The sequence below is a fragment of the Vicugna pacos genome, chromosome 11, assembly GCF_048564905.1.
Source record: "Vicugna pacos chromosome 11, VicPac4, whole genome shotgun sequence".
NCBI lineage: Eukaryota > Metazoa > Chordata > Mammalia > Artiodactyla > Camelidae > Vicugna > Vicugna pacos.
The window spans coordinates 29,722,329-29,743,702 of NC_132997.1; the positions used below are offsets into that span (position 1 = coordinate 29,722,329).

At 41.5% G+C, this 21,374-nt stretch overlaps 1 protein-coding gene across 6 annotated transcripts in view; it reads right to left on the minus strand.

Annotated features, from left to right (window-relative positions):
* Nucleotides 1–297: 297 nt before the first annotated feature.
* The window catches only part of ARID4B (AT-rich interaction domain 4B), a 127,509-nt gene continuing 106,432 nt past the window's right edge, over nt 298–21,374 (minus strand). For 5 of the 6 annotated variants that reach the window (XM_072970990.1, XM_072970989.1, XM_072970992.1 and 2 more), the window contains 7 exons: nt 20,018–20,102; nt 17,310–17,508; nt 12,698–13,912; nt 9,799–9,912; nt 7,421–7,636; nt 6,371–6,517; nt 298–2,048 (listed from right to left, as the gene is read on the minus strand). In XM_072970990.1, coding sequence (XP_072827091.1) covers nt 1,921–2,048; nt 6,371–6,517; nt 7,421–7,636; nt 9,799–9,912; nt 12,698–13,912; nt 17,310–17,508; nt 20,018–20,102 — 2,104 coding nt within the window. In that variant the 3' untranslated portion in view covers nt 298–1,920. Of the gene's footprint in view, nt 2,049–6,370; nt 6,518–7,420; nt 9,151–9,798; nt 9,913–12,697; nt 13,913–17,309; nt 17,509–20,017; nt 20,103–21,374 lie in introns of those variants that run through there. The other variant, XM_072970993.1, reaches the window with a different exon arrangement.

Here is a 21,374-nt window from a genome sequence, read left to right on the forward strand (position 1 = left end):
ATGGTTTCAAGCATTAAAGAAAAAAATTTTTTCTGATTTTTTTTCTTTAGACAAACCTCCAAGTCGTAAGTATTCACGTTCAGACTCGAGCTAAATAGCGTATGCAAAGATACAAGGTGCCCAGCAAACCCTGTACAGCAACCTGGTTAACAGACTTGGCATTTCTGTGGGCAGAATATCCACTTTTCTGTATGTCAGTTGACCCTTTCTGGTAACACATGCTGGAGATACACATTTCAGTCATCACATACAGAAATGAATGAAAGTTACTTAATCTTTCAGAAACAAAATCAAGGATTCACAAACTATGGCATTTTTATTTCAGAGCCTTTGCTTACATCTGTACAATATATTACATAATTCTTCACTGTTTGCAGCTCCTAATATATACTTTATAGCTTTTATTCTATAAGCTTTTCTTCAATGTTTTGCTGTCAACAAATCTTTACAGTCCTGTACAAATTTGAGTAACTTGAAACCATTTTCAACAAAATTAGTTACTGTAAGCACACACTACAAGACTGAAAATGCTTTTCTTAGAAAAGTTGAATGTAAAGGATTCTGACACGTTAGCATCTACAACAAAACGCTTTGAAATTCTCACGTCATATTGCCAGAAAACAAATGAAACATGCCAGTCCCATCCAAAAAAAGCACACGGAACTACAAGTAAAACAGTAAAACAGTCTGTACAGTAAAGGACTGTGTATTAACAGTGCCAGGTATTAAATAGCCTGAATGAACACATCCGCAATATACAAATGTCTTACAAAGGTGTAGAATTAAATACAAGTGCCAAACAGAACAGAGACCGAAGTCATACAACATAAAGTCAGTACAAGTGAAAACAACTTTGCGCTCATTTTGGATTTTATACAAGGCATTTAATTTTATAGGCCTACCACCCCAATTAGCTATTTATACTTAAAATAAAAACCATCCTTTTGAGACAGTTCATATCAACAGCCTTGAACCATACTAATAAAAGTTTACTTGTTCCTGAAGTCCTCTTGTTGTAGCTCATAATAAAATAAGCAATACAAATGAATCATCTGTATTTAAGGAAAAAGAAACATTTACAAGAAAACACAAAAATATAACTGTTATAATTCATTATGAATAAATATACACTTTGAACTGGCTAGGTACAATCTTTATACATTGTTTAAGATTTAATACAGTTTATTAGCCATTTTTTTTCACACAATGTATTATATCAAAATTAAAAAAAAATACTGATTTATAGAAAAATGGCAAAGTACAGTAGTTCCATTCCAATTTGAAGGGGCATGAAAAGCCACTGTAAGACCTTTTAGCCTAATTCAAACCTGTAAACATGTTCAGTCTTTTTAAAAGAGAATCTTTAATATTTGGTTATCAGGATCGATGTCTAATATCCTGTTAACTGCAGGTTTCGAATTTATAACATGTGCTTGACTTATACAATTAAAGCCACCCTAAGGCGACTTGCTTTAAAAAACAATTAGCTTGTACAAATGAAAATAGGTTCATATTTTTTCATAAATAAATGGAAAAATATCAAATGTTCCAGCTTTAACAAAATACAAGGGAATACATATACAGTAAGTTATCTTACCATGTTCTGGCCACCCGATGACTACGCTTACCGCATTGTCTCTGCAGGCAGTGAAAAGCCTCCGTTCGCCACAGTGGAAGGCCTTCAAGTTACCAGACACACAATTCCCAGACAAGGTGGAAACAATTATTGCTTGAGGAAAAGCAGTTCATTGTACTTTTTCTTCATAAAAAAAGTGCACTTAAGTGCCAAGTCAGCTTGTCAAGAAACAACTTTTAAATATAAAATAGTGCTTGTCTGATTTTTTTGTGCCACTGTGCAGTATAAAAAAGACGTGGCCCTCAACAGCCATTAAGTGCAAAGTGCTTTAGCAAGTCCCGCTGTCACCTGCACTCGACCGACATTCCGTTCTGCGATGCACTGGACATGGACGGCTCAGCTAACGTTAGCATGACAGCAGCTGTGATGGAGCTGGACGAGGGGGAAGAAGATGACGAGGACGTGGCAGCACCTAAGGGAAGGGAAACCGACAGCTTAATGCAATGGAGACACGACAACAGAAACCAGCGAACACTGGTTTTCCGAGTTCAAATTCTGTGCGTTCCCCAGGATCATTAACGGACAAGAGCAGTCAATGCTTACGTGGATCTAACGAAACCTGGTGCATCTCAAGTAACAAAGAAACGCTGAACTACATGAGAAGTAACAAAAAAGGAGATCAGGGAATGTTCCTGCAAGGATCAAAGAGGAAAAAGTAACCAGGTTCCCAGTCCACTGAGAGATGGAAATAAAAGAGAGGACAGATTTTCTGTGATAATGAAACAAATGTCAAAAAGATCTTTGGATTTACTAGAAAAATATCTGTAATCCATCCCCAAATCTTTTCCCCCCTCCTAATTCCTCTATCTTTCTGCTTTGGGAGTTTCTTACGAAATTAAATGGTGATGAGAATGGAAGGTTAAACGCTTCTTAAGGCTGCGACAAATAACTCCTGCCACAAATAACACAGTCACTGCCGCGTTTTCTTCCACTCGGTTTACAAAGTGGCACATTATTTATTTTCCTCAAGGAAATTCTCTCATTGTTATAAATCAGTGTCTGAAAACTTTTTTAAAGAATACATGCACAAGGTAAAAATCATTCAGTATTGGGCTATATGGTGAAAAAAGCCAACCTCCCTCGTGTCCAGGGCCCCCTAGTCCTCCGAACTCCCCTCCCCACTGTTAGCAGCTGCTTCACGGCCTTTAAAACTCCCAACAGGGACTGGCCAAGTCCTGCCCTGGGGCCAGATCTGGCCTGCCTGGGTTAAGAAAACTCTACTGGAACACAGCTATGCCCATTTGTTCACATCTGGCCTTTGCCAGATTTCACACCTACAATGATACAGTCAAGACTACAAGGGCCACAAAGCCCAAAATACTTACTAGCTGCCCCTACAGAAACTGCTTGCTCTTGCAATGAGCTGTAATGGAAAAGAAACTGAAAAAAATATGTATGTGTGTATATGTATAACGGAATTGCTTTGCTGTACACCTGAAACTAACACTGTAAATCAATTACACGTCAATAAAAAATAAGAATTAAAAAAAAAGAAAATGTTTGCAACCCTTGTTCTAGAGGAATTTTATCGGCTGACTCTAGAGATGTGATACGCAAATTTAAAATGAAAACACTAGCAACTTCACTTTTAAGTGAACAAGAGGAAGCATAATACAGAGTCGGACTCCTGATTTTTTTTTTCCACTTAATCTATCTTAGGGGATTCCTCCTTATCAGTCATACAGATTTCTAAGCTGAATAGTATTCCACTGTATTCATGAATTGTAACTAATGTAATTCCTAGTCTTTTGCTATTACCAACAAGTGAATACACTGATTATAAACAAAAATTTAAATGTCTACTTATTTTTCATCAATGCAATATATCATTGGAGAATACCATTTAATTATTTCTATCTTCTATTATAAATATTTCCATAACAAATTTCTTTGCGGCTACATATTTTTCCTTGGGACCTATACTTAGAGCCCGAATCAGTTAGTTCTCCAAACTCGTAGTCAAACTGTTTCCCGAGATAACTGTGCCAATGTTTCCAGCAGTGCATAAGGACATGAATTTCACTGTTTTCCAAGAATTGGTTTGAGTTATAAAACAGACTATTTCTGTCTGTACTTTTTTTTGGTATACACTTTCTATATATCAACATTCAACTTCTTTTCAAATACTCCATCACCCAGACAGACTTTCACCCACCTCGCAAATTAAGAAGCCTAGACAAAGGTGGAGTTAAAGGAATTACCACGAAAGCAGAAGAGGGAAGAAGAAAAATTCATCTGAAGAAAAAGCAAAAAACAAGAAGAATGAAAGTATCTCGGAGGTCGGGACTAGGGGAAAGAGAAGAGGGTCAGGGAGCAGAGTCCCAGGCTGAGGACCACATGGGCTCCCTCCCCCGCCCCCAGCCCCATTTCCCTACGCCCCTCAGGGCGCTGTCTCCACCTCCTCACCTTCCTCTCTGGGTTGAACAGGAGCCAACCCAGCCTCTCTCTCACCTGAAATGCTTTGCAGAGGTCACCAATGATTCCAACTCTGTCCAACCCCCCTCGACCACGCCCCCTTCCCCCTCCGGCCACCCCCCCACCTGCTCCCGCTTGTCCTCCCCCCCACCCCTCCTCCTCAAGCGCTGCTGGCTGTGTTCTCTCAGCCTTGCCTCTAACAGCTGGCGTGTCCCAGCCCAGCTTTCCTTCTTCCCTGTTCTACCCACACTACTTGCCGAGGTGATTTATTCAAGTACAGGGGCTTAAAAACACCACAGGCAATAACTCCTGTGCTACAGAATAGCCCGTAACTTGAAAAACACACCTCTGAGTCCTGACCTCTCCCCTGGCTACAAACTTCGATCCCGCTGTCCGCCTGCCGTCTCCACTCGGGTGCCTAGTAGGGGCTGCAAAATACGCCACGCCTAACACGCAAGGTCTGGTCCTTTCTGCTGTGCCAGAACAATCTCCTTTCTAGGTCTTCCTCGTGCCCAAAACTGGCACCAGGATCCGGCTGTTCAAGGTGAAAACCTACAAGCCATGCTTAACTTCTCTCTCTCCTTCATCCACCACACCGCACATCAGTAAGCATGGCTAAGGCCACCGTAACTGCTTCCACCGTTACTGAAACCATCCTAGTCTGGGTCACACGCGGTGGGCGCCCAAGTCACCACTGCTTGTGCTACCAGCCCCCTCGAGTCTCCTTCCCACAGGGCCAGCATTGGGCTTCAGAAAACTACACACGGATCATGTCAGCTCTGTGTGGAACTTCCTATCAGCTGTCTATCTCAGGATAGAATCTAAACACCTCCTCCTGGCCCACAGGGCTGCACATGACTTCTGTTTACCACATTTTCACCGAAATGGTTTCTTTCTGTTCCTGGAAAGCACAAGTGTACTTCCCTCTCAGAGCAGTTCTCCACCTGCGTGATTCTGCCCGCTACAGGATATCTGGCCCAGTCTGGACGCATCTGTGGTTGTCACAACCATGCGGCGCTGCTGCCATCCAGTAGGTACAGGCCAGAGAGGCTGTAACATTCCAGACTGCACGGATAGCGCCCCGCCCCCAACACAGCAAAGAATTATCTGGCCCAAATGTCAGGGATTCCAAGTCTGATAAACTCTAGCAGAGAATATGCGCAGTTCTCTCCGCCTGCGACCCTTTTACAGACTGAATGTTCGGTGCTGAAGCCCTAATTCCCAGTGTGATAGGATTTGGAGCCAGGGCCTTCAGGGAGGTGATTAAGGTTAAATGAAATCATAAGGGTGGGGCCCTAATCCAACAGGGCTGTGTCCTCATCAGAAGAGGAAGAGAAACCAGAAGAGTCCATCTCCCTGTGCACAGGGGAGCCACAGCAGCGGCATTCTGTCGGCTACAGAGAAGCCGCAGGAGAACCACGCGCGGCGGCGATGCGGGTCTGGGCTCCGGCCTCGGAGCTGTGAGAAGGTGCCCTGCGGCCGTTTAAGCCTCCCAGCTTACCTCTGCCTGTTGAAATGACAACAAAGGATTCAGAGTACTGTGGAAACGTAGTGTACAGAACAGCAGCAGGTTCTGAGCAAACTGACTCCAGCTCGGAAAGACATCCTACTGTGGGTGCAGCGCTATCCCACAGCCGCGCGGGGGCCGCGCGGGGAAGGGAGTCAACAGGCGCGGCCAGCTCCCTTGCCGTCTCACTTTCAGAGATCGCCACAGCCACCCCAACCTCCGGCAGCCAGCAGCCTTCAAGCCGGAGGCAAAGCAACTCCGCCTGCAAACCTTAGGACTCACTGAAGGCTCAGGCGGTGGTCAGCATCCTTCGCAGTATTTTTTAACTGAGGCACATACGCTGCTGCTTTAGGCACGACGCGGCCGCAGCTCAGACGGCAGCGCGGTGCGAAGGAAACGGAAACATTCACGTGGCTCGCTTCAGTGTGACACTCGCTGCGTCGTGTCTGGAAACGAGCCTGCGGCAGCGACTCCGAAGTCGGCCCACCTCGGCACGGCAGCCGCACGGCGCCCCGCCCGCACGTCCGCACCCTCTCACCCCCTCCGCGCACGCGGGTCCCCAGGGACGCGCGGTCTCCCCACCGTGCTCCCCACCACCCAGGTGGGACGAGTTTGGGGGGAAGAGGAGTGTAAGCTCCATCAAAGTGAATACGACGGTTTGAGAGAACTGTTTCTTAACTAAATCTCTATAGATGAGGGAAATAAGCCAGAGGGATAAAGAACTTGCCTGAAAACACACCGATACAATTCATGGGAGCCCCACTGCAGCACAAACTGCTCATGTTTAAGTAAAGGAAGGTCAGAACACCTACTTTCTCTCTCTTTCTTCTTTAAACGCTTTCTCCTCCGATCAATGGAAGCTACTTCAGATTTTAATGACAGATAATGTTTTCTGATTTCTTGTAGTTTTTCTTGAAGAACCGTGATGCGTTCAGCACTTGTCATATTTTCCAGGTCCGCTGTGAATTGAAAACTTTCATGAATATGCATTTTTGAACAAAATTTTCAAATATAAAAGAGAACATATAGTGTTGTAGAATGAGGTCAAGACAGAGAAACTAAAAATGAGGTTTGTAAATATATGTCTGCCTAAGTTTTTTTTCCCCTAGCTTAGAACAATGCCTGGCACTAACATACGCATGGCATTTTGTGACTGAATGAGTGTGCAGAATTAAAGGTCTCATGACCTAAACATGAAGGTTAGAAATTCCACATTCATGCACAGTATCACCACACTGTATCATTAAAAATCATACTCAGAAATAAGACTGCAAAGACACCAAAATGTTCAAACTGCTATATTTTTGAGAGTTAGGACTGTGGATAAATTTTTCTTGTCCTTTGTTAGATTTTTTCATAAGAATGCGTAACTATTAACTTGGAGGAAAAATTTCAAATGCTCTAAAGCTATTTTTAATCTCCTAAGAATATTTCCCTGTGTGAGAAACTCTGGAGTAGTCTCCTCCCTCCAAAAACAAAATGTGTAATGGATATTCTCATACACACAGAAGCACAGACAGCAGAGCCACACACACTCATCACCCAGCTTCAGGAATCAGCAGTTTGCAGCAAACTCTGTCCCATTTGTACCTTGGCCACGCCCAACCCCAACACCAGGTTTTTTTAAGGCAAATTCCCAGTACTGTAACAGAAATATCTAGTCAACATTGATGCCTCAATGTCTTTAAATTTATCATTTAGCAATTTTTTATTCAAATCCAGATCCAAATAAGGTCTCCGCAGCGCCATGGTTACTGTGTCTCCAGGCCCGGTCACAGCCACTTCCCCAGCATCGCCCGCAGCCAGGGGGGCCGGGCTCACGCACCTACTGCTGAACCAGGGAGCAGGCGCGCGGCACTTACACATCTGAAAGCTCCACTTATAAACTTTGGGTAGTCGGCTGCTGGCTTCCTTGAGGTCAGGGTCCTTGTCGCCATTCTTCCCGCACTTCCCTGGGGACTGTGTCCTCGCAGGGGACTTGGCGCCATGAGACTTCAGCCCAGAGGAGGCCGACTTGACAGGCTGGGTCTTCACTGCGCTTTCACCAGCAGAGAGCTCCTCACTGTCACTGCTGTTTGCTGAAAGAAAAAGAAAAGCACCAAAGGATGTCACAGATTTTAGTGGACAATTTAAAATTAGCCATTTGCATGTGTTACTACAGTAAACAATCTGCCTTGCAGACCCTGCCTACAAACCAGGAAAGTCATCAAGCACAAACGCAGCAGCAGCTCAGGAAAACAAAAGCCAAAACCTCTTCTTACCTGAAGTACCAATAATATGTTTTTTTAAAAAAACACCCAAACTAACCTTGTTACACCTGGCAGAGCATCCCGTGCACAGTACCTATCTGCATGCTCTTTCCTTCTGTGTTAGCATGTCTAACGAAGAATACAGCACCTTTTAAAATGGCTCAAAATGGAGACTTCTTAAATTTTATACTTTGAACAGTGCAGACTGCGTACAGGACACTTTCCTACACCTTTAGCCATGAACAATGCATAATCGTCAGATTCAATACGGGATTCTTCGGGAATAAACTTTAAACTTTGATATATACAACAGATTTCTTATGAAACTCCTACATAAGAGATTGTTGACTAAAATAAACCAACAGTTTTATCCCGGTAAGTATTTCAATAATTTATGAAGAATTCAAAAGTCTATACTATAATTCTGCTACATTTGCCTTGGCTGATTAAAGCCTCAGCACCAGACTGAAAGTGCTTAACACCCTGACCAATGACCATGTGAACAGGTGACAGGACTGATACTTCCATAAACCACCTCTGTCTGGATATAAAGTCGTATTTTAGATTCCATGAGAGTTAATTCACTTTACTAAATTATTCGAGGACAACTGTTTCCCCATTCTGATTCACCAAGATGTAAGCCCAATAATTAAAATGGGAGCATACACGATCAACTGCTAAGTCTCTAAATTATCTGAATGTGTTAACTGCCTTGAAGATGAGCCCTCTTAGAGAATGTCATTTAAATGGTAAAATCTTGAAGACAAAAATATCACAGTGTAATAAAAAACATTCTGAATATCCTGTCAGTTACTCCAAATAACTGATGGTCAGTTTGGCATCAAGTTTATTTTCATTTATCAATTCTTCTCGGAACAACAGCTACCCAAAAAAAAAGAAAAAAAAAAGGCAAATTTAGGCTCTAAAAGCCTGAAAAGTGTTCCAGATAGGAAAGATACATAGCTAGTACCCCCACTGTGGAGCTGGAGGAATAAAGAAACTCCACCACTCTTTTACACACATCTTAAAAGCCTCCCTTCCCCGTCCCCCCACTGCTGCTCTGGAAGCCCTGGCAACTCCTAGCTAAGCCACCCCAGGCGTGGCCCCACTCTGATGCAGTGGTCTGCCTCAGCTTGGCTTTCGTGGCCTTGCTGAGCACAGCCGCCCGGGGCCCCGAAGGATGCCATATTCACCGCCTGGAAGTCATAAGGGCTCAGCAGAACCTCGGGGAGCTGGCCGCATAAGCCTTTTCTGCACTGAAGTGCAGCCAAGCCGGCCAAAGGTCAGGCAGTGGAGGTGGCAGGAGTCTCCTGGAAGAGCAGCAGGAGGTCAGTGTGGGACACCTGAAAAAAAATTCTTTACATATTTTCTGCTTCTTACTTTGTCTACAAAAGAGAGATAAAATGTGCAGCTCTCAGGAGAAATACAGTATATATATATTCCTGTAGGTCGATGAACAGAGTCATTGTAAAGTTATCAGTTAGAACACACTTAACCCAAGTATTCTCACAGCTGCTCTTGCGTACGCAGTTTATGATACCAAAGACAAAGGCAGTAGACTGGAGTTACGGGAATTACAATTCTACACTATCTTGACTGCTCTCTTCTAGGCTGATTTTGCCTGGAGAATCACAAAGCAATCAAATTCATTGTAATAAAAGTGTAACTGAAGCCTTTCATAATTCGTAATATAGATAACCACAAAAGAACTGCTGAACATAACACAAAGACGCAGATGTTTATATTATATTGGCTATTTTTTTTTAAGAGATTACCTGATCATTCATCAGCAATGGATACCCCTGCTGAAGAACTAAATTGCTTAATCCTAGGGTTTACCTAGGATCAGAAGACTTCTGCGTAATTTTCTGGGGTAGAGACAAAATCAGAGTATTGAACTATCCCCATATGCTGAATAACCTTTTCTTAGTGGAGAAAAAAACATATCCATCATTATCTTTATGTTTAAAAATGAGAGATTTCACACTTACTGCCTTTTCCCTTCTTTTTGTTGTTTACCACCGTTGCTTTATGGCTTCGCTTCTGCTTTTTTGATGAACTTCCTCCTCCCTGAGCTTCTTTCACTCTTTTCTGGCCTGTACAGGCTTTGATGGGAAAGGAATTAAGTTAACACAAAATAAAACCAAGCTTTCCTCAGGTACAAATTAATTTTGCATTTTAGAAGAACAGGGCAATTCTGAAAATACACATGTTCTTTATGTGATTTATAAACTATCATAGAAATTACTACAATTTAAAAAATAAACTGTCATTAATGAGCTGAATTACTGCACATAATGAAATTAGTTTTTAAAAAAGAAAATAAAGTATGTACATTTTTCTTAGAAAAATCATATATAAACTGAAAGTAGTTCTCAATATAGTACTGGGGTTTATGAGTCTAGTAATTCTAAAACAGGTCTATGCTGAAAATAAAAGCTGAAATGTGTTAAAATTCAATAAAACCAGAATAATTACAAATTAAAATATAAATGCTTTATCTTAAAATGATATTAATGAAATTTTAAAATGATACAATATTAATGGAATTTTAGTAGCAAGTCACACATAATATATAATAAATTTATGATAAATTGTTTTTATCATAATTAGTAACAACAACTTAGCTCCTAAGGACAATGGTTAATAGGTACACCATTTACAAATCCAGCACAGCAGTTCTAAGAAACATTGCATCTTCTTGGTAGAAAGTTATCCCAAAACATAAATATCTCCCTTTTCTTCAAGGAACAGTCCGAGTCCTTCCTTCCCTGCTGCTCACTCCAGACTATACTTCCTGTACTGCTAATTTGAGCCTCAGCACCCGCTGTGTTTCTCTGTCTAATTACGTATATTGCTTCTTACACCACACAGTACAGTCTCTGTCCTAGGATTAACAGTCTTATCTCCATTCAGTTCCAACGTCAGATACTATGATGATACAATGTAATTAATACTATGATAAAATTATGCCAATTGTTACCAAAAAAAAGTTTCTTAGTCCCATTACAATGGTAAAATCAACCATGGGTATACAAGACGTGGCTTTGTTAGAAAAATTGGAACAGGCTTATTAACTGTTTTATTTGCAACTTCTTAGTTTTCTTTGTTTATGGGTTACAGTTAATTGAATAACTTTTCCTAACTATTTTAATGTAACAAAGTGAAACATAAAGAAGGTGATTTAGATACTGTCTATATTCAAGTACAGAATCTTAAAAGTAACTACCAGATTTCTCTCCAAGAGTGTAATTCTGAAACTTTCCGCTATAAGAAATATTTATGAAAATGAGGCTATATGAAATAGGTGCTTAAGAATTTATTTCTGAAGAGATATAAATTCTAAAAAATACTATAACATGATTTGATTTGATAAGGCCGATAAACCCTAAATATAGGAGTAGTTCTAAAACTGCTTACTTTTTAACTTCGTCAAGATTAAAATTCAAAAGGGCAATACTGACTTAGTCTATCACAAGATAAGCTATCAGATCTCTTTTTAAAAAAATAGATTTTAATCTTTCATGAGATATGAGCAACATGGTGAGAACCCAACCTCTTTAGAATTATAACTATTAAAACTTTATCATATTATTGTTCAAAGTCTCTCTAATCATCTGTGATAAAGGCCTCTTTAATTTTGAAGATTACTCTTCTTATGTCTGGGTACTTCAGTTCCACGAGATAGTACAGCACACAAATATAATCATAGTAGCCACATATGTGAATGCAAAACAAAAAATACCCAATAAACAAAGAACATCGAAATTTAATGGCAACCATTTAAAAAAAATTTTTAAATAGCAGTACTGGGGATTGAACCCAGAATCTCATGCATACTAAGCGTGTGCTCTGCCACGGACCTAACTTCCCTCCTCCCTCAATACTTTTTTTTTAAAGAATGTTTTAAGTCAAAATTTGTGTGATAATGTTATGTCAATTGTATCTCAAGAAAACTGGGAAAAGGAAAAAAAAGATTTGTGAGAGAAGACTTGGAAATAACTCATCTGATCTAGACCATTTTTCTTTAAGTTCAGCTAAAACCCTAAAGCTAGCATAATAAAACGTGGTGTGTTACAGAAAATGCACACCCTAGTGCTCTGTCTTTACACTGGAAAAGTGAGGTTCAGAGCCAAGGGGCAGCCCAGGGCACACTGACTTAAAGACACCTGAACTCAGCGGTTTGTGAGGAAAATGGCAGAAGTGCAGCTCCGGCACCACCAAAAGGCACTAACTACTACCTTGGGGAAGTACTCACTCCAAGGTCCACTTCTAGCAACTTCACAGAGCACCTAGGAAGCATCTCTGCACCTGCATGTGCATTAACATGTACACTGGTCTTTCAATTTGGAAGCTATGCACCTAAGCAAGCATCAGTTCCCTCACCAACTCACATCCTGAGTCAGGCTTGAAAATCAGTTTGGCCCGTTGTCTGCAGACAGCATGCCTGGCTGCTCCCAACCCCTACACAGTACTCGGTTAAAGGAGGAGGGGGTCTGTCAATAAATCAAAGTGTTTGTGAGACACTGGGCACTACAGTGGCAAAAACAAGGCTACAGAAATGTATCTAAGCTGCTCATGCCACGCGGTCAGCCAGCATACGTGCACTCCCCATAGGTCTGGATGTGGGCCCGGGTGCAATCTCTAGCACGCGTCCTGGTCCACCGTGAAGTGTCACGGACGGCTGAAGCAAAGGACATTAAGTCCTTTTCAAGCTTTTCAATGCATTCTGCTATTCATGATACAAATCACCTTTCAAACTTCCATTCTGACCATGTTCACACAAGTCCGCCACCTACACACCTCCCACTGTACTGAGAGATACTGTAAACCCACTGCGACTGCAAGGGGGGAAGTCCTCAAGCAAGGCCTCCCGGGCGGCGCCCCCACCTTTCTCGGGATGCTCAGGCTCGGGCTGGGCGCTGCTGCTGGAGCTCACGCTGGCATCGCAGCCGGCTGGCGAGCTGTTCCCCTCCGACTGCAGGTCCTGGAGCTCCCCGGCGACACTGTCCACCTCGATTGTGCTGTCAGTTTCACTCTTGATGCTCCGAATTTCCTCCTGGTTTGGAGCCAGTGGCTCTGACGCTGTCACCACAGACTGCTGCCGGCTGGCTTCCGTCACAGTGACCGAGGAAGGCGACTCGGGTGTAGTGGGAGGGGTGTTCAGCACTGAATTGCTGCCACTACTTGGAAATTCTGATTTCTTGTCACTGACCTCCACCGGCTTCTCCTCGGCAGGCTTAGGCTCGGCACCGGGAGGCGGCGGTGTCCCCAGCTCGGCGCCGGGTGAGCAGCTCTCCTCCTCGGCCACCGTCTGCAGTGACCCCTCGGCCGGGCCCTCCTCGGGGGCAGGGTGCGGCGGGGAGGCTGCAGCCTCCGTGTCAGAGTCTGAGAAAAGCTCCTTCAGCGTTTTCTTAGGCCACTGTCCCTGAATACTTGACCATACATCTTTTCGATCTTTTGCTCTGCTGTTCTGAAGCCTCTCATCAGAGTTATTTAAAAGTTTTATCCTTTTTTCTGCAACTTCTGAAAATCCTGAATAGAAACCTGTCGTCCGCAGAGATTTTCTTTTTTCCTCCAAACCGTTGTATTTCTTAGTTGGTGTCATCTTTGCTTTCGATTTTTCTTCTTCGTCTTCATCTGAAGAGCTGTTGCTGCTGTTTTCCACGCAGAGGGAGTCTTTGCCCTTGGCCTTGTCCTCCTTCCTGCCAGGCGACCCTGTCTTCAGACACTCCTCCGCACTGCAGTACCTTCTCTTCCCACGTTTCCCCGCTGCCTTCGGACATTTATCTGTGTGGTCCTTCTTGACATCCTTTCTCTTTTTCGTGATCTCATCATCTTCTTCATAATCAGTATCTTCCGATAGTCCTTCTATGTCTTTTCTTAATCTCTCTGGAGATTTCGATAAGGGTTTGGCTATTACCAAATCTGCATGGCCTTTATTTTCTTCTAGCAAAGATGAACTATTCTGTTCCTCCTTTGAAATAAGATCGTTTCTAGCGTGGGTCAAATGATCAACCTTAGACTCCTCTTTGCCATTGTTATCTATGTCTTGAACACCTGTCTCATCCTCTTGCTCACTGTCTTCTGCAGAACTTTCAGAAGCTGGAAAAGAAGAGAGAGATGAGGGTGGTAAGAACACTAGATGTTGTCCCTGTGCAGCTGGAACACACACACAGTATGGCCTGTGTTTGGAACCACCCCAGGCCGCTAGGCTTCCTCCTCATTTTACCACGAAGGAAATGGAGCTGCAGGGAGTTAAGACCCTCACCTAACGACGGAAATGTTGTGTCATGACTGTAGTGGTAGCTGTCCTACTGTATACTTCTGCCAAAACTCATCAAATTGTAAACATACAAGTTGTGACTTTTATTGTTTGTGAATTATACCTCAATAAAACATTGTAAAAAAGAAACTTCTCTGAATTTAAGAGCAGAAAGCAGCAGAGTCAGGATGCAATCCCAGGCTGCTTTAACTCCAGTCTCTCTTCTTATAGAAGTGTAGCCTTCATTTCCAAAGTAGCAATGATCACTCAAAGATTCTGTGAACAATGCATTTCCACAAGAGAAGCTTTACAGGACAACACAACTAACTTAAGTAATCAAGGCCTTATAAAAACATATCTACATAATTTATTTCTTAAATGTTCGTTTTAGTAAATAAATTCAACTAAGTACAAAATAATAGCTCTTATTATGATTTTAGCATAACATTTACTGAGAAGCTGCTATGCGCCAGGTACTTTGACAAGCTTCGCACCGGCCATCTCACCCATTCTCATGCTAATCCTATGGCACATATACAGGTCTTAGCCACACTTTATCTGGAGAGGTTAAGTAAGCTTCCCCAGACAGCTGGAGTAAGGCAAGACCAAATCAAATCTCAGTCATTTGACTCCAGAACTTAGAATCTTAACTGTAACACTCTAACCAAAAACCCATGTGTGTTCTTTAGCTAGGTTTATTAAGAGCAGAAACTAACTGATACAATAAAGGTAGTTCAAAATATTTAATCTTTTCACTGTGTTCTCACATTGCCAAGGTTTTTAAATTATCAAAGTAATACATATACATGGTTAAAACAAACTGAGACTCAGAATAAACACCAATGGTTCCTTTTCTCTTCCCTCCCCAGCCTCCTCGATCTTATAACTGTTTTTTCTGATAGTTACCATCAGCTCTTAATAGCTGATCTATGAAGTTTGGTCTGCTAAAAGCAATGAGGATTTTCTCTCTTATTAATACCTTCACTCCCTTCTGCCATACTTTCCATACATTTATCTTTAGTTCATTAGAGTATAGCATATATAAACGTGTTTCACATCCCAGTGAACAGTACACTTGATACTTCTTTCTTGTACAGCTTTTTATTTTTCTAAGAATTTCCGTAAGTCCTTTTCTACACGTTATGTCTTTCTTTTTTATATCTTTCACATTTATTTCAATTGCTCCAGGAAGTCAAGCGTTCTGTCCAGTTCCCTATTCCCGAAGTCTCCCTTCCCAGTGATCTATTTTCTGCCCCATCTGGCTGGTCGCTCACTGCGTCTGCTCTTCAGTTTTGAAGGTACCGCTCTTTTGCTTATAATGTTCAAAACACTACCTTCATTTGTCTTCTCACTCATTTGTGGTGATTTTTTTTTTATTCCTGATACTTTATAATTTCATAACTCTATGGCTTGGATCTCTCTTCATTAATTTATCAGGTTACTTGGTGGGCTCTTTCCATTTAAAGGTTCGTATCTGTCAGTTCTGAAAATACTTCCTATTTAGTTACTTTTTCCACCCAAGGCTTATTTAATCCTAGCAGAGTGTGTGTGTGTGTGTGTGTGTGTGTGTGTGCAGAGACAGCAAGAAAGCGAGAGTGTGTACTATACAACACTAAGGAATGAGGTATAAATCAACAAGCGATAACAGAACTGTGAGACAGTTCAAAAGAAAACTAGCCGGTTTCTTCCAATGTTTAGTTTTTAAAAATCCAATTGCTTTTTACAGTTACATATAACCAGCCATGCTGTTTCCATGGCTTCTTCATTCCTCGTGCTGTTTGATGGGATTCTAGACACAACGCTGGTTTCTCTCTCCCCATTATAAAACACGAAAATGATATAAATATGAGCACATTCAAACAACAGTGATGCGTGTGTGGTTACTTGCTAATTTCTCCCCCTCGGTAGTCAGTGTTCCTACACTGATACTCCACGCCACTCATCTTTTCTCTCAAATTACCAGTGCAGCTTTCTTACACCTTCTAGAAGAGTTCCTCAACTTCAAATTCTAAGTGCTCTATTGAATTTCAATTTCAATGTTCAGCTCCAAGTTCTTCTTGTTCTTTGTTCTTTTCTCACTGCATGCTGTTTTGGTTTCCAGATGCTCGGTTTCTCTGAAACTACTAATAACCGCAGACGTAACTGGTTTTGCTACCTTCTTCCATCTCTCTTCAAAGCTCATTTCTTCTGCTTGCTTTAGTTACCATCTTTCATGCTGGAGCTTTCCTTGATCATTCATACTTAAGGATGACCGACTAAAATCTGACTGGCACCACCATGTTAACAGCGTTTATCACTGGATAAGCTTTCCAACAGACAACTCATCAGATACCCAGCTTACTTGCAGGGTCTCTAGTGCCAGAATGTGGAAGACTGTTCTCTAACCCTTTGCTAGCGATAGTCAGTCTCTTCATAAAATCTCAACCATCACCCGCCCTCTCATTCTGTTCCCAGCCTACCTCCTGCCAAGGGGGTAAAGCCCTAGTTACCCCTGTTCTACTCTCCCAGCTGGGCTCCATCTTTCTTTATATATATGCATATGCACACACGTATGCGTTCTTTTTTACTGAAGTATAGTTGATTTACAATGTTGTGTACATATGCATTCTTAACAACAATCATTTTCTACCTGGAAATATCCTAGAAATTAGATTTATTTATTTATTTTAACAAAGATACTGGGGATTGAGCACAGGACCTCATGCATGCTAAGCACACACTCTACCACTGAGCTATACCCTCCCCCTATTTGTTAAATTTCATTCCGCTTGAAAGATTAAGACATCATGAAAGAGATCATAACAAATGTAATCAAGATAAGCACAGTTTGGTATTCTTTACAGAACTACTCAGTATAATTTTATAGTCTGATATTACATAATACAAACTATGCTTTACATGGCAACAGAGAAAGCGGTACCTGAAAAAAAAACAGCAATAGTACTAGAGAGTGAATATTATTATTTTTTTAAGTTGAAGTATAGTCAGTTTACAATTGCATCAGTTTCTGGTGTACTTAAATTTTAACTAAAATCTAATGGTGCCCTTAGATCTACTAGTAACAGAAACACTTCCAAGCCTTAATCAACAACTGATTTTATAATAGATTTTAATAACAGATTATAATAAGAGTCAACAAAATTCTAGTTCAATTAAAAAAGACAATTTGATAATCACTGAATTACCTTTATAAAATCTGATTTATAAAAACTAAAAACAAATGCTTGTTATGTTTACCTTGAAGTCCATTAAGGATAGAAGTGATTTCTATGGATTTAATGTGAGCTGTGTCAGAGTTTTTGGCATCAGTTAGATCCAATTTGGACACCATTTCAGGAGATGGGTTTGTCTGAAACGGTGGTTTTGACAAGCGCCGAAGTTTACAGTTTTTAGGAGAGTACTTTTCATCTTTGTCTTTTTCTTTGTCTAATTTATTCTAGGTTAAGAAACAAAAGTATCCCATGTCAGCCATAATTCATCATGAGGTAGCGTATTAGTAACAATGATAAAACTCGTTTTTAACTCAAAGTTACAGACTATATCATCAAACGACACAGGAAGAAAAACAAAGTCCCTTACAACAGCCCGATTTTTTTTCACGGTTATTTAACAAATACCACAGGAAGAGAAACACATTTTTCTCTAATATTTATATATTAATAGTGGAAATAAATTAGCAATAAAGTAGGCAACTAAGACTAGCAACTTTCCATACGGCCAATAGTCGTAACAGGTGCTACGAGTTCTTTAAAAGTGTATCACAATAGGCTTACATTAAATAGTCATTTTAAAACGAAGAAACACAATTTCAACCTGGTAGTTCTAAAACCTGTAAGATTCTCAATATAAAATGTGGTTGGGAATAACAAAGTTTCGTATGTCTGCATTCAGCTGACAGCTGGGAGTAACTCTAAACAAATGATTCGCTGTGAAGTCAAGTCAGGGGGCAGCCTTCCTGGATCACTGATAAATTAGTAACATTTCAGGAAAAATGAGAAATGATCTCAAATTCTCTACTGAGGAACAGATCAGCAGAGGATAACTAATGATTCCTGGAAACTGTTTTTTAAATTTGTTTTTAAAATAATTGATAGAAAAAATAATTTAGACAGGCTTCTACATGATGCTGTAGACAGAGCATGACGTAGCCGTGAGCAGCTCTGAAGCTGCTGCACAGACTGCAGAATCTGAGTGACTACTGTCACGGTTCTCCCCGAGACGGTGCATAGCTACTCTCATGCCGGATGTACAGCAGAGAAGTTAATCCATTACAGACAACAGACCCTTTAGGGTAGTAGTTCTCCAAGTGTGGACCCGGGCCCAGCCACGTTAGCATCTCTGGTCATTTGTCAGAAATGAAAACTGGAGCCAGACTCGGATCTAGTGAATGGAAGTGCTGGGGACGGTGCCAAGCGATCCGAGTTTGAGCAAGTCCTCCAGGTGACCGTGACACGTGCTTGAGTGTGAGGCCCACTGACTCAGAGCATCGGGGCTGAATTCCCTGAATGCACTGAGAAGGCGTACATGCAGGGAGACTACCAAAACCTATCAACGGTTAGCGGTGATCTAGTTTTTCTATTCTTGCCAGTCTTTTCATCACGTCACCGCCTTATACCAGAGCTCATAATACACCATCCACTCTGAAGGCAGAAATAGTCTATCCCACACGAGGTTCAAACGTGGCTTTTAACGACCGTCACAGGACAGCCTTAGAAACAGTGCTTCTCAGAGTCAGATGAGATCGAGGGAGGGGCATCCAATATTATATATTTTGTACGAAGCTTTTTCAAAATTCACATCCTTCTTTCCTCATTACCAGGAATTTTAAATGCTTGGGATGGGCCAAGAACTAAACTGAGAGCCAAATAATTATTTAGAAAAAACTCTCCAAGTAATATTCTAGTATTGCTGCTCCCAACCCTGCCCGACCCCCTACCTGAGAAACACCACCCCGAAAACCTGCTCTGAGTAAGGAAACTGGCTTTTTAGTGCCACGCACACAAAACCCTTCTAGTAGCTCAAAGCCATGCTAAATACAGCGTGCGTGCCATACTGCCCATAAAGACCAAGACTGGGGATGAAAAGGAGGCTGAACAGCCCTGGGCTGTAGCTGCCAGGCTGCTAAGCCAAACTTCAAAAACACGGACTCAGTTCCACAGTGCAAAAGGATAATCACTTTAGAGGGAAACTTGAAGTATTTAGGGTCATTAGGGTATCACTCTTCAGGAAAGTAAATAGCTCTTCATTTTTAATGTTAAAATTCATTTTCTGGAGAACTATTAAAGACCTCAACTATACATATCATTCAAACTATTAAAAAGATAAAAAGATAAAAAATATCCTAAAATCTAGTTAATGATCTACTTTATAATAAAACATTAAAAAGATTTAGTCTTAGAATGAATAAGAGTAACTCTGTCATACACAGAAGAAACACTCCTTTCCACACCAGCTCATTAACAGACCCCTACAGCTCCTCTGTGGGGGACGCCTAGCAGGTCCTGTGAACGTGTTCTAAGCCACAGCCACATAAGCTGCGAGACAGAGAGAGAAGGAGAAGAAAAGAAGAGCTGCAGACAGGCCCTTCCCTGCCCTCAGACACCTCTTCCTTCTCTGGACTGTTCAAGGCTATGGCAGGAAGCCCAGGGCTGCTGGCTGGAGACCAGCAGTGCAGGGAACGGCTGACACGGGGAAGGGCCACCTGGCTGAGTGGCTCAGACAACGCAGGAACAAGGAGGCCTCAAAGATCATTTAGTGCCGTTTTCAAATTGCCTTTCCACAAGCTGACAGTATGAGCTGGACCCACACCTAGCATTTGATACATTTGCTATTTCAAGAGAATATTTCCAACTCTAGTAATGCTAAGGTACACACACTTAATACATCACTTGGGAGGAAAATTTCTTTAATTAAGAGCCATGATGTACAGCAAAGCAGGCGCTTACCTTTATTTTCTTCCGATGTTTTATCTTTGGCACATTTTTATCAGCAGGTCTTACTATTTTATCTGCTTTAATCCATTCATCATACCTAAAATTGAAGGAAATGAATATAAATAGAAGTAACTATGCCGCATTCACGAGAAACTCATAAATAGAATCATAACATTCAGAACTGGACAGGATGTTGGAGGTCATTTTGCTCAACTTCCTCGTTCAAGGAATAAAGCCACCAAGGCCCAAAGAGAACGAAGGAGTGACCTGTCCAAGGACACAGTCAGCCACTGGCTGAGCTGCGACTCGGCACATCTCTGCACTCCCAGACCAGCACTCCTTCCTCTGCTCCACCAGAGAGAAACCAAATCTCTAAGTAACTATCAAGAGAAATCACAGTATTTTCTATACTTCTTTGTTCACTTTGTTTTGTTCTTAAGCAGAAGTAGTTGACTTTTTTCTAAACATATCAGGAAGCTCAGGGAAAGCATGGCTCTGCCAAGTTCTCAGTCTCCTGTAATGTTTCCTGCGTGTATGGAAGGACAGTCCGCCTGCCTGTACAGGGTGCAAGGTACTACTGACTGCAATAAATCTGTTCGGTTCAAGCAAAAACACTGACAGTTTATTTCTGTAAAAATTCAGCTAGAAAGAAGAAACGTTAAAAACTAATTTCTTTTTATGTTCAAAAGTTTTATACATTTATTCTGGAAAATGGAAAACTTACCGACATTTTTAACTCAAGAACGTGAGCAACTGAAAATGAGGTTCTAAATTAAAATGTCCTTGTTACTAGAGGTACTAACTGAAGTAACAGAGAGCCCCAGCCAGGAGGTGAATGACTGGGTCCCACCTGACTAACAGCTACATCCCTGCTCTAGGTGGGCCTGGAGGGTGTATATATATAAACTCCCGCGGGCTGCGGCAAAACTGCGGGCTCACCCCCATGCAACAGGCTGTGTCTGCAGCTGCAGGAAACTGCTGAGGGCCACGGTGATAATTAGAACGAGGAAAGAATGGAATGAGTTCTAGAAAAGTCTTTCCATAAGCCCTGCTAACCAGTTATGTGGCCCTGGTCAGACTTAGTTCATTCTGTATAAAAAAAGACACACTAAAAAGGTTAAAAAAAAAAAAAAAAAAAGACTGCACATCACATATGGCTTTTTGAGGATCGACTATGTGATGAGTACTGTGAAATGTTTGAAGACAACTTTATTCTTCTACTAAACACAACCTTTGATATTTATGCTGACACATAGTAGCTACCTGTATGTTTACAGTACTTTTAATTTTCCCATTAATACAGAAAATTGTACTATGCTTGAGAAGAAAGCAATTTACTTCCTTCCAAAATTGGAGTGAAGGCGAAGAA